Source organism: Scyliorhinus torazame, chromosome 3, assembly GCF_047496885.1.
Source record: "Scyliorhinus torazame isolate Kashiwa2021f chromosome 3, sScyTor2.1, whole genome shotgun sequence".
NCBI classification, from domain to species: Eukaryota; Metazoa; Chordata; class Chondrichthyes; order Carcharhiniformes; family Scyliorhinidae; genus Scyliorhinus; species Scyliorhinus torazame.
Genome location: NC_092709.1, coordinates 202,493,419 through 202,505,604, shown reverse-complemented (window position 1 = coordinate 202,505,604; position 12,186 = coordinate 202,493,419). Strand labels below are relative to the sequence as shown.

The 12,186-nt window shown below is 40.9% G+C and overlaps 1 protein-coding gene across 2 annotated transcripts in view; it reads left to right on the top strand.

Moving 5' to 3' along the window:
- Nucleotides 1-12,186, top strand: part of usp46 (ubiquitin specific peptidase 46) — a 112,171-nt gene that overhangs the window by 31,945 nt on the left and 68,040 nt on the right. For both annotated transcript variants that reach the window (XM_072496758.1, XM_072496757.1), the window contains one exon: nt 8,443-8,523. In XM_072496758.1, the coding sequence (XP_072352859.1) occupies nt 8,443-8,523 (81 nt within the window). The remainder of the gene's footprint in view (nt 1-8,442; nt 8,524-12,186) is intronic.

Genomic DNA, 12,186 nt, shown 5'->3' with positions numbered 1-12,186 from the left:
CTGACTGCCCTTGCCATCTGGGAAGGGTCGTTCTCTGTCCAATTCATGTTATTACATTTCACAGCAGTAACCACAGAAGGTGGTAGGCAATGCATTAACATAGCACAGTATTGAGGGGAATTCTGACCATTTTGATACAGCAAATCGCCTGACTGCCCCTGGTAGATTTCATTAAAACGCTCCAGAAATTCCTCTGGCTCTTCAGTCTTCCTAGGTTTTAGGTCTAAGATAACAGAAAGATTTATGGGCCTTTGAAATGTGCTATTCAACGCATTCAAGATCTGTGTCCTTCTTTTCTCTATTTGCTCCTTTTTTTTTAAACTTAAAAATGTTTGAAAATTCAAATTGAATTACTGCAACTTGCAAGCTTAGCTCTGATCTCAACTCAGAACTAAATTTACAATTTGCTTAACACAAACTTGTATAACATTTACAACTTAATTATTTCTTTATCTTAACAATTTTTCTTTTAACAAGTTTTTTTTCTTTTACATACACAAGTATTAGCAAAATCAACTATCATCTCCAGATTGACACTTTTTAAAATGGTGTCCATGATCTTCTTTAAGTTTCTATTAATCTCCAGATAAAATGAGATAAACCTTATTTCAAGTAAGTAAAACTTAAGATTCTGGCAATTTCAATCAATTGCTTTCGAAAATAATAACTTTTATCAAAGAGGTGGAGAAACCCACTGGTTTCCTTTAATTAATTCAAAACGTAACTTTGCTGGAGTTCACTGACTCAAAGGAAAGGTATCCGATTACACTAGTGACTGGCGCTGTTATCTCCAGGCCTGAGTGAGAAGCACTGTCTGGCATGACTTCGCCTGCTGCTGTTAACCCTTTGAGAGACTTCTGCTTCAACCAATCTGCAGCATTCCCCACAATCTCAACTAGCCCTCGGAACTGCGTTTTTCGCCAATACAGTCCAAGGAGACAATTTTAGCTTAATCAACTAAATTTTTAACACACAGACATATAGAGGTGAACCATTTTCAATTTCAAATGTTACATCTACCTCTCATAACGTAACCCAACCGAATTAACTCACAAATAAAGTTGAACCATTTATATTTTAAATGTTACATCAACAATACAGCCTACCCCAGCCGAATTAACTCACAAATAAAGTTGAACCATTTATATTTTAAATGTTACATCAACAATACAGCCTACCCCAGCCGAATTAACTCACAAATAAAGTCCCATCAATTAAAATGCTAATCCCCAGACTGACCTGTGATTTCGTCGAGGCGGTCTTTCTGTGCCAACCGCGAGTGACCAGACTAATCAGACGATAAGAAGAGGGGAACAATCAATGCGCGGTCGTTTTCCAGTTCTACATTGAGGGCCCTTTGTTCCCCATCCTCCTGTTCATAATCAGTCTAATTCTGATTTCGCAGTTGGATCAGGATCGCCCTGAGAAATCCCGGTTTTCGGCACCAAATGTTGATTCCCAAATTTCTTTCTCCGTCAGTCTGGCCTCAATAAAAGTTGAGATGGATTTGCACGTAAAAAGAAGTTATTTATTTAGCTTGCAAGCTTGATTCATCTTACAGAAACATAAGAGACATCCAGTTTCCTACACTTCAGAAAGCGAATGAACAAAGAGACAAAGGGATCTCTGCAAATCAATTCAAATGGTATCAAGTTTCACATACTCGACGCCCATAGGTCAGCCTATATCCCTCCTGACCTGTTTGATCTATTCTGATTGGCTCACTTCCAATCCCTTTCTCTGGCTCCTATCAATGCAGCATCACTCTCATAGTGAGAGTAGAAAGTTCCTGCTTTTTCCATGCGGTCTCAATCCCTTTGTCTCTATCTGCCAGAATCAAAGTGGCTTATTTCTACATTACATTAACTAGTATCTCTAAAGTAACTATTTTATATCACATTCGTCAGTTGAAGTATTAAGGAAATAGCTTACAATAATAATAAGCTCGACAGACCAGAATGTGCTGAGTTTGATTCCGAATGTTCAGTGTTGAGTACATTAGTCTCAATAAGAACAGCAACTGGGGTGTTATGCTTCAGTGTTCTGGGCTGAAGGAAGGAACGTGGCCAGAGTTGCCACCCTTGGGCTGGAGTATATGCTGAGGGTGGGCTCCCCACACCCCAGCGTAAATGACTGGGGCAAACCTGTCTCTGCATAGCTGGTTTGGCTGGCTTTAATTTTTCAAGTTTTGCCCCTTTTAATTAGTATGAGGTGGGACTTCTGCGCCCCTTTTAATTAATATAAGGTGGGACTTGTGCTTGTCTCCAGGAATTAAGTCCCATCTTAGAGTTGCTGGCCAGTCTGATGCCAATAGCTCTGCACTACGGCAATGACAGAAGGAGTGGTAGCCACTGCTGGTGCTGCAGGTAAATGGCGTTCAGCAAATCAACCCAGTCCTTCAAATACATCTAGAATCTCACTGGGACTAGGTTGATAGGTCCAGCAATGCTGGACACAACTGGCAAAACTGTGGGGAGGAACCTTTGGTTCCAGGGGCCTGACGAGAGATACCTGCTTCCCCGTGCTTAACTGACCAGCAGCCCTCAGGGTAAACCTGCACATGGATCGCCAGCCTTTCCCAGTGCCCATTATGGCGGAGCAGCGACATGGTAACGCCCTTAGTTGGGCATTAATTGCCCACTTAAGGGCCTCAATTGGGCTTGGCAATACACCTGATGCCTCCCCCGCCACATTTAAAATTGTGGTGGGGCAGATGGGCTGCCGAAGTCACGGCGCCTAATTTGCGGGTCCAGCTGTGCCTCTTTCTACCTGTAGGTGGCCAGTGAAATTCAGCTCCTGATCGCTATCCAGTGATCCTTGGAGATGGGCGAATGAGGGCAGGATTGTCCTAGACTTGATGCTTCTGATTGAAAAGCCTGATGGGAGTGGTCGAGGGCCGCACATAAATGATCGTCAATAGCTGCTGATAATCAGGGGGACCATTTTCATAAGAGTTGGTGTATTCAGGTGTGCAAGAGAGTAAATGGGGATGGGGGAAAATGAAAATGAGCACCAAAGGTGTTCTGGATAGTACTATTTTTTGCTTCTGTTTTTTTAAAACTATTTTGAATGCACACAAATCTTAGTGTTTAGGATAACAGTTGTAACGATTTTAAAAAGATCTACAGAGGATTTTCAGCCAGATTTGTTTTGTGGATTCCAAGGACAGTCGCAGAAAATGTTTCCATTGAATTAATTGCTTCAGGAAAATGTAAAAAATAACCTGTGGTAGCTTAAAAGATTTAGTGCACAGTGCAAATAAAGCTCTTGCATAATCCTTTGTTGATTATTTCCTGTCAGCACCTATGATTCTTCGTTGGATAAGCTTAACTTGTTTTTCTGCAAAATCATACAGCATGGTTCTATGCATAAGGGAATCAGTTCCTTTAAGCAATAATCTGCTTGGGTTTTGTGTGTGCAAATGAATCCAAAGGACCTTCTGTTCTTCCATCAGTAAAGCCTATTTATTGTTGAAAATACATTTGTGATGAAATACAGACTGATCCTGTGGAGCTCAGTGAATTTTGTTTTGTACCATTCATGATGAGATGATTCTTGTTTTTGGACTAAATGTTTTACAAAGATTGCGACTAGCATGCGCAAGTATGAATTGTAAACTCTTGTGTTCGCCGTGTTTTTCTGCCTTGCATTTTGTTCTTGTGAATAATGAGGGCATTCCTACAGATTTCGCGGCCTTGAGGGATAAATTCTGCCCTTTATGACTGGGAAGTTCATGGTTATATGAGAGTCACTCAGCTCAATGAGGAGGAAAATAGAAGTCTTGAATAGTTATGAATATCGTGGCTTTTAATTTGCATTCTTTTCCATAATATATTTCCTAATCATTACACTTCGACATCATGATCAGTTTTGCTGGTGACATAGAGTATGATTTTCCGCTGTGTCGCTTATAAAATTTGCCTGTTGTCTATATTGTGACAGTTGAAGTATCTGTTAGTTTTCTTCCTTATTGATGAAATGTTTTGCTTTTCTACTTTAATTATTCACCAAGCTAAAAATCTTTCTCCCCAGCTATGTCCAAGCAAAACACATTTTCTGAGCTATCGCCCTTACCTACTCCAATTCATATGCCAGGGAAGAAAACGTCACCTAATAAAACACAGAAAAAATGATCAAAATTACCATAAAATTTGCTCAACAAATCTATCTCTCTTTTTCCCTCCCTCACAAACATCATAATGCACCCAGCCTGGCCTTGAGCATCCTGAACTATGGGTGCACCAAACCACACCACCCGCCTAGAGGAAGAAACCATTTTATTTTGTCCATCACCAATGCCACAGGAACCAACTAGTAACGAATAAATTCTTTGAAGTACTGTTGCTGAACATCAGCGGAGGTAATATTTTCATACGTTTTTCAATTCTTACTGTTGCATGTTCTTCGCAGTGGCCTCATCAGATTTCCAAATGATCAAAATACAAAGTCATGAAATGTTCATTCAAAATATTTAGTGTCAAGTGTATTTTGAGGTGAAGCTAAAGGGAGTTGAAATTGTAGCTTAAGTGTACCGTTACCCTCAAAGAGACAGTAATGCAGATCCCATCTTGTGAAAATATATCTGTCTTATAGGACATTAAAATTCAAGTAATTTCCATAGCACTTGAAGTTAATATTGTACTTTAATTGCATTGTTGTATTTTATCAGTGGACACAAGCTGTAAGAGAATGGTGTGTGAAAGATCCATATGATGCATTATGGTAGATTGATAAATGCTGATACTGTTAATTTTGGTTTAAATTCAGTTTGTTGTAGATGACTTTTTAAAAAAAAAAATGTTGTGCAGAGTCAGAAATGACATGACTGTAATGGATAAAATACTGGGAAGAGTCCAAGTATCGATGATAAAAGAGGCTGTGGAAAACAATCTGACAGTAATACTTTACAGAGATGGGGCTAACATTAAAGAAAGCATTTGATCCGGTACCTGTATGAAATTGTAAGATTACACACTGCTATCAAGAACACCAAAGTTGTTTTTCTGGCAATTCCAACTAGAACGATCGTTTCTGTTGCTATGTTGCAGTTGTAGGACTGATTTGATACAATTTTACTATGACATGTGGAGTACTATAACTTTAGTGCGATATGAACTGCGACTTGGCAAACATCATAGATTATCATAGAATTTACAGTGCAGAAGGAGGCCATTCGGCCCATCGTGTCTGCGCCAGCCCTTGGAAAGAGAACCCTACCCAAGGTAAACACCTCCACCCTAACCCCATAACCCAGCAACCATCCCAATACTAAGGGCAATTTTGGACACTAAGGGCAATTTAGCATGGCCAATCCACCTAACCTGCACATCTTTGGACTGTGGGAGGAAACATGTTTGTGAATAGCAAGCTAATTTAGGATGAATGGGTGAAAAACTAAACTTTCTTGTAATCGGTGGAAAAAAACCCTTAAAAGATGCTGTTCTTGATTTCATTGTCCGGCAAGGAGTGACCTAACTGAAAGCTGCTGTACCTGTCACTGAATTAAGGTGGAGGAGGGTAGAGGACTATTTAATACCAAAATATATGGAGACATTACACAATTATGCTTTGTTGAACAGGTTTCAAGTGGAAAGGTTGATCTTGTGACATCAAGGATTCAAAATGGGCAGTGGAATGTGGAGTGGGGCTGCATAAACAGATCAAAGTTTGCTAACTTTTAAGAAATTAGTACTTTTTACCTGGAATGTCAAATAAGAGCCTTTTGCTTTGGTTTTACATTTACGATTCTACACTTTTAAATGCTTTATGTATTGTACTTGTATATTTTTCCCAGTGGAAATAAATATGGTTTATCCTTAATTGTGTAAGAGTACCCCCCCCCCCACCCCCCCCCGACACTGTTGATAATTAAATCTAGATTAAGTATACTTGTTATTGACTATGGACTCCATGAAACTATCCTGTATTGCAGCTTAATCGGGCTATGTGTTTTTGTATATAGTTCTGTGCATAAGGAGCAGAAGAGTTTTATTGCATGTTTACTTCCAGTTTTCACCCATTTCGTAGTAAAGGATAATTATTAATGAGGAGTGGAATATTTTTCATTTCAGGCATGCAGGGTCAATATTGAGCATTCCCAGCATTGGTACAGCACTAGACGTAGGATAAAACTCTGACTACGTTGTCGCAACCTCCTTGTAATCCATTTCCCCCCTAGTTTCTACATCAGCAATTATTGATCTGAGTGACATTGCCAATTAGGAATAGTTTCTGCTGTGACTGTATGCCCACGAGGAAATTGAATAAGCCTACCCAAACTCACTTTACACACAATTAAAGCAGGCTTAAAGAGGAGTCAGTCCTCCATTTTATCACTTGAGCTGAATTTAAATTTGGGTACTACAGGTGAAAAGCCAGGGTTTCATCCCTTCTGTATATTTGGTGTTCCACCTTTGGATTCTGCACATTTTATGGAGGATCTCCATAACCATATCATACTTTTCTCTGGCCCACTTCTGTAAAAACACCGCCCTCCCCCACTTCCCCTGTTCTAATCTTGCCTATCCCAATCTAGCCTGTATACCTCCAGTGGTTCTCCTTTTGTTCTCATGAGCACCTCTGGTGTTCCCCAAAATTCCATATATGAACATCGTAAAACAAAGGGACAAATATCAAACCCACCATAGCAGTCAATGGTATAACTTCATACGTTGTTCGCCCATACCTAACCATGCTATCTACTGAAAAGTAAAATCTTGACAGCTAATTCTGCAAAACAGTGGAAAGTGCCTCTGAACTGTAAAGGAAATCAAGCAAGCTGTAAGAGACCGTGATAGTCTATGACCTGCTTAATCGAAACAATCGACCTACTGCTATATAATTCTAATCCCGTATTAAAAATTATGTTCTATTGTATCTCAATTATTCTTGGCTAATAGCATACGTCAATGTACCACCACATCTTGTCCCACAAGTGAAAATGTAGGCCTCCTGAAATTGGATACTAACATTAGCTTATCAGCATCATTAAGTTATCTGAGCAATTAAAATCCAACAAAGTAATGATTCCTGTTGCCTAAGGTTTTGTTCTTTGCTAAGTAGTAATAAGATGTGCTTCCTAGTACTCCCCTGACTTTGATTAAGAAAACATCAATATTACTGTAGATAAATTTAGTTTTACATCACTCCCCAGTTGACTTTACCACAATGTACAGATTGTTAATGTCAACATTATTCTACTTATTTAGTTTGCAGAGTTCCTTATCTTGCTCTGTTTGTTGCCTTGAATGCTCATAACATATGCCAAGTAAGAACCTTGGGTCAATGAAGAGGCTTGACATACATAGCAGTCCACTTGATTGGCCCCATCCACCACCTCAAACATTTAATTCCTTAAGCGCAACGTGACTGCAGTGTGTACTATCTACAAAATATATTGCTGCAACCTACCAAAATTTAGTTGAAGTGTCTTCCAAACCTGTCACCTCTACCATCTAAAAGAATAAGGCAGAAAGTGCATGGAAATGCCATCATCTGCAGGTGCCCCTCCCAGTTGTATGCCATCCTGACTTGGATCTATGTCATTGTCAATGGGTCAAAATCGTGGAACTCTCTCTACCTAACAGCATCATCTTCTTGAGGATAGTTAGGGATGGGCAATAATTGGCATTGCCAATGATGCCACATCCCATGAACAACTTTAAAAAAAAATGTTTGCACGTTGATTCAACTTCCTCCTGATGATTGTTATCCTCTTTATTGTAGTTATATCACCTTTTACAAATAAAGCTTTATGCCCAACTTTCTGAGCAAAGGTTGGAACACAATCCTGTATTAACTCTCAGTTGCAAGCCTTATTTGTTACTAGCTTCAGAAACCTATTGCACAGTTTTGTCCTTGATTTCCTCATACATTTTTGTCCTCGGCAACTTTATGATTTAAGCAGAAGGTCACCAAGCATATGCACGCTGACGTTGCTCAGCTTTACTTTTTATTCCAATACTGTTGCATCATTTATCCAACAGCTGTGGCTCAGTGGCAGCACAATATCTCCGAGTTAGACGGTTACGCGTTCAGAAAGTTGAGCACAAAATTCTGGGCTGACACTCCAGTGCAGTGCTGAAGAAGTGCTACGCCGTCAAAGATGCTGCTTTTTGATGAGATTTGAAATGAGGCCCGGAATGGTGGACCTATAGCTGGACATAATAATCCTGTGTACTATTTGAAGACGAGTTTGGGGAGTTCTTCATAGTGCCCTGGCCAATATTTTTCCCTCGATCAACATCACAAAAAACCATCATCTTGCCGATGCACAAATTAGTAAATGGGTTTTCTACATTGCAACAGTGACTGCAGTTTAGAAATACTTAATTGTCTGTAAAAGTGTTTGAGACTTCCTGTGGCTGTGTGTGGCAAGAGGATAAATTCAAGCCTTTTCTTGCAGCAGCTGTATTCTCACCAACATTTGTGCTTTTGTTTCAGGGCACCAATGCCTCTGCTCTGGAGAAAGACATCGGTCCAGAGCAGTTCCCAATCAATGAACACTACTTTGGTTTGGTCAATGTAAGTTTATTCCACTTTCTGAAAGTAACTAATATAGAGTTGTGTAAAAGAAGTACCTGTTTCAAGCTTGAACAATCTTGGTCGTATCTTACCATTGTCCTTCACGGAGGAAGGATCCTCTATTGGGGATATTTCCATTAGAAAACAGGAGACTATGGGGTAATTTAATACAGGTGTTTAAAAGAGTGAAAGAATTAGATAGAAACAACTGTTTCCAGTGATTTGAGGTACCTATACAAGGGAACGTAGATACGTTATGAAATATAAGAGCTTTAGAACCATGAGCTGGAAGAACCTCTCAAAGCTCATGGAATGCAGGGCGGCACGTGGCACAGTGGTTAGCCCTATGTCGCTGAGGACCCGGGTTCGAATCCCGGCCCTGGGTCACTGTCCGTGTGGAGTTTGCACATTCTCCCTATGTCTGTGTGGGTTTCACCCCCACAACCCAAAGATGTGCAGGTTAGGTGGATTGGCCATGCTAAATTGCCCCGTAATTGGAAAATAAATAATTGGGTACTCTAAATTTATGAAACAAAAGCTCATGGAATGCAGAGTTAGTGACTGAAGGAGAGATCATGTCAACATTAAAAAAGAACTGCTTATTTGGAGGAATATTACGTATAGATTGTTTAATCCATAAACCTATGGATATAGTTTGTTCTTGTGTTACCATTTCTGTGCAGCACTATGATTGGAAAATGCAAACAAAGCTGTTTATTTTCCCTCTGAAATCTGAGAAAAATCTAGGGATTTACTTTCTGTTTTGGGTGCAACCATTGCAAAATGATGTGACTATCTACCTTGCCTTACTCAGCTGCAGCTTTCTTTGTTGCTGATTATTGGGCCTAGCATATCTGTCAACAGCCTCCAGTGTTACATTATCGACGTTAATGGATAATGGTATCCTGGTCTTCCTGAAGCTGATGGTCAGAACCAAACTTTACCAGCATAAGGCAGTCTGTCCGTTTGCTGCTGCAGGTGTTCCTCGGTATGGAATACTAGTGCACCATCATCAGTCACTATCACCATCAACACTAATGAGCACTTGGCGCACATTTTTCTTAGATCGCAGGCAGGCAAGGCAGAACAGCTTTCCATCTGGTATGTACATAGACACCCTCTGTAGGTGAACTGAAGCCATATGACGGCAGCAAATTGAGGAATATGCCAGTGTTGGCACCAGAACACAACCTGTTTGACCCCCCCTCCCTCCCATTACAATCTCATGGGATGCCAATTTCCCATCATAGCTGACCTTATCAAGCTGTCATGGAAAGAGGAAGATCACATTCAGCAGCTTCGGTGGGCACCCAATTTTCTCCAGCTGAAATAGACCACCTCTGCTCTGTCTGCCTTGGGGAGATTGATGAAGGCAATTTACACAGTTTTCTTTTGTTCACTGCATTTCTCTTGCAGCTGTTGGACTGAGAAGAATATGTCAATTGTAGATTTTCCTTTTCTGAAACGCACCGATTCGGGGTGGATGCATGAAGATGGCCCCGATAGTTGTTGCAGTTGTGCTTGTTCTTGTGGTCTCAATCTTTGCATTGTGTATATTCTGGGGACTACTTCTTCCCTCCAGCAGAGACCGAGAAGTTTGTGCATCTGCTGCAGGAATGTCGGTTCCCCATGCATACTGAGTTCAGACTGGCATCTAGACAGTAGCTTTACTAAGTTCCTCCACTGTGGGTTTGATACCCAGCACTGCCAAGACAGACAAGCATTTTACAGTGTCATGAATTTTCATGGTGACCGTGTTCTCCCTAAAGTAAAACTAAAGACAGTGTTCCACCTATCTCCACCTGTTTATTGCAGTCAGTGATGACCACCCTGTATTTATTGGAGCTGTTTTTTTTTGCCGATGAACCTATTGCCTTTTTGATCCCTCCATACATGTCCCTTGCATTGTGTTAAAGGACACCTGGATATTTTGGCAAGGTTATAACCAGTAGTCATTGGCACACTACTTAGCAATCTATTAAACTTTACTTCGAGCAGCCTTTAGTGTATTCAGAGTATTATTGCTCACGTTTCTCCTGTAATTAATGAGAGTGGACCACTTGGCTTTATTGGCAGGTTCTATCACAGCGATCTTAACCTTGAGCCAACCAGTGTTTTTTTGCTCTTTCTTCCCATCTGTTGAGAGTGCAATATTATTAATGATGTCCCGCAGTATATTTTGTTTTGATTCTGCACTGGGAATGCTGGAGAGCACTTGTTCAATTAAGTTCAGGAGCTATTGGTTTGCATCTGGGTTGGCAGCATAGCTGTTGTTGATATGGCACAGTGGTTAGCACTGCTGCCTCACAGCGCCAGGGACCCGCGTTCAATTCCAGCCTTGGGTGAGTGTTTGTGTGGAGTCTGTATGTTCTCCCAGTGTCTGCATGCGTTTCCTCCGGGTCCTCGGGTTTCCTCCCACAGTCCAAAGATGTCCAGGTTAGGTGAATCGGTCATGCTAAATTGCTCCTTAGTGTCCAAAAATAGTTAGGTGGGGTTATGGGGATAGGGTGAGGCGTGTGTATAGATACGGTTCTCTTTCAGAGGGTCGGTGCAGACACGTTGGCTCGAATGGCCTCCTTCTGCACTGTAGGGATCTGTGATTCTATGATACCATTTCTGCTTTGAATTAAAATTTTGAAGGGTTGCTTTCTAATCCTGGGAGTGATTTGAATCACAGTTAGCGCTGTGATATCTGCGTTTGTTGAGAATGCTGTTCAGAAAGTCATGACTGCTGATGGTTAAATACAGAAATACAGATGATGTCATTGCCCTGATCTTGGATGTCGGATCTTGGATGTCTCCAGGACACCTTATGCCATTGTTTGTTCTGGAAGAAAGTATTTGTTAAGCAAAGCTTGTGGCAGCAGCAAAGCTCGAGCAGTTTCTGTCCGTTCTCATTTATCTTTTGTACTCATTTATCTTTTGTAGGCCATGATACCCGAGGCAGGAGGGCCATGTCTCATGGTCCGTGTCTGCTCTTTCATTGAGATCCGTCAATAGACAAAGGTGTTCTGACTGGGGAATCTCCTGATAGGACTGCCAAGCTCCTCAGAGCTGCTCTTTTGCCTTTATAATGGAGCACAGCATTGGAGCATGGATACTCATGAGGTGAACTGGCCCTATTTGAGTTGAGAGATGAATATAGAGAACACATTTTGAACTAATTGTGAGGGGGCTCTATCGGAGTGTAGCAAGTTCCTTACATCGAAGCCTATACCTTTTTCATGTGTTTCCTCTTTTCCTCTGCCACATGAATGTTTAATGTTTCTCTTTCAGTAATCACTCTGTGAGCCTAGGCTCCTGAAGGGATGATGGGTCACTATTCAGCCTTTCAATCACTGTGATCCCGTATGTGTTATCAACCAACTGCAAGTCCTCTGTTAGTCCTGTGCACCGTGCTAATTGAGAGATGACATCTTGTTTGTTAAGTTTGTTTGCCTGGTGCCATGGATTCAGTCCACTTAGAAACATACACAGAAAATAGAAGCAGGAGGAGGCCATTCGGCCCTTCGAGCCTACTCCGCCATTCTTTCTGATTATAGCTGATCATCAAATTCAATACCCTCATCCCTTTAGCCCCCAAGAGCTATATCTAATTCCTTCTTGCAATGACTCAATGTTTTGGCCTTAACTACTTTCTGCGACAGTGAATTCCACAGATTC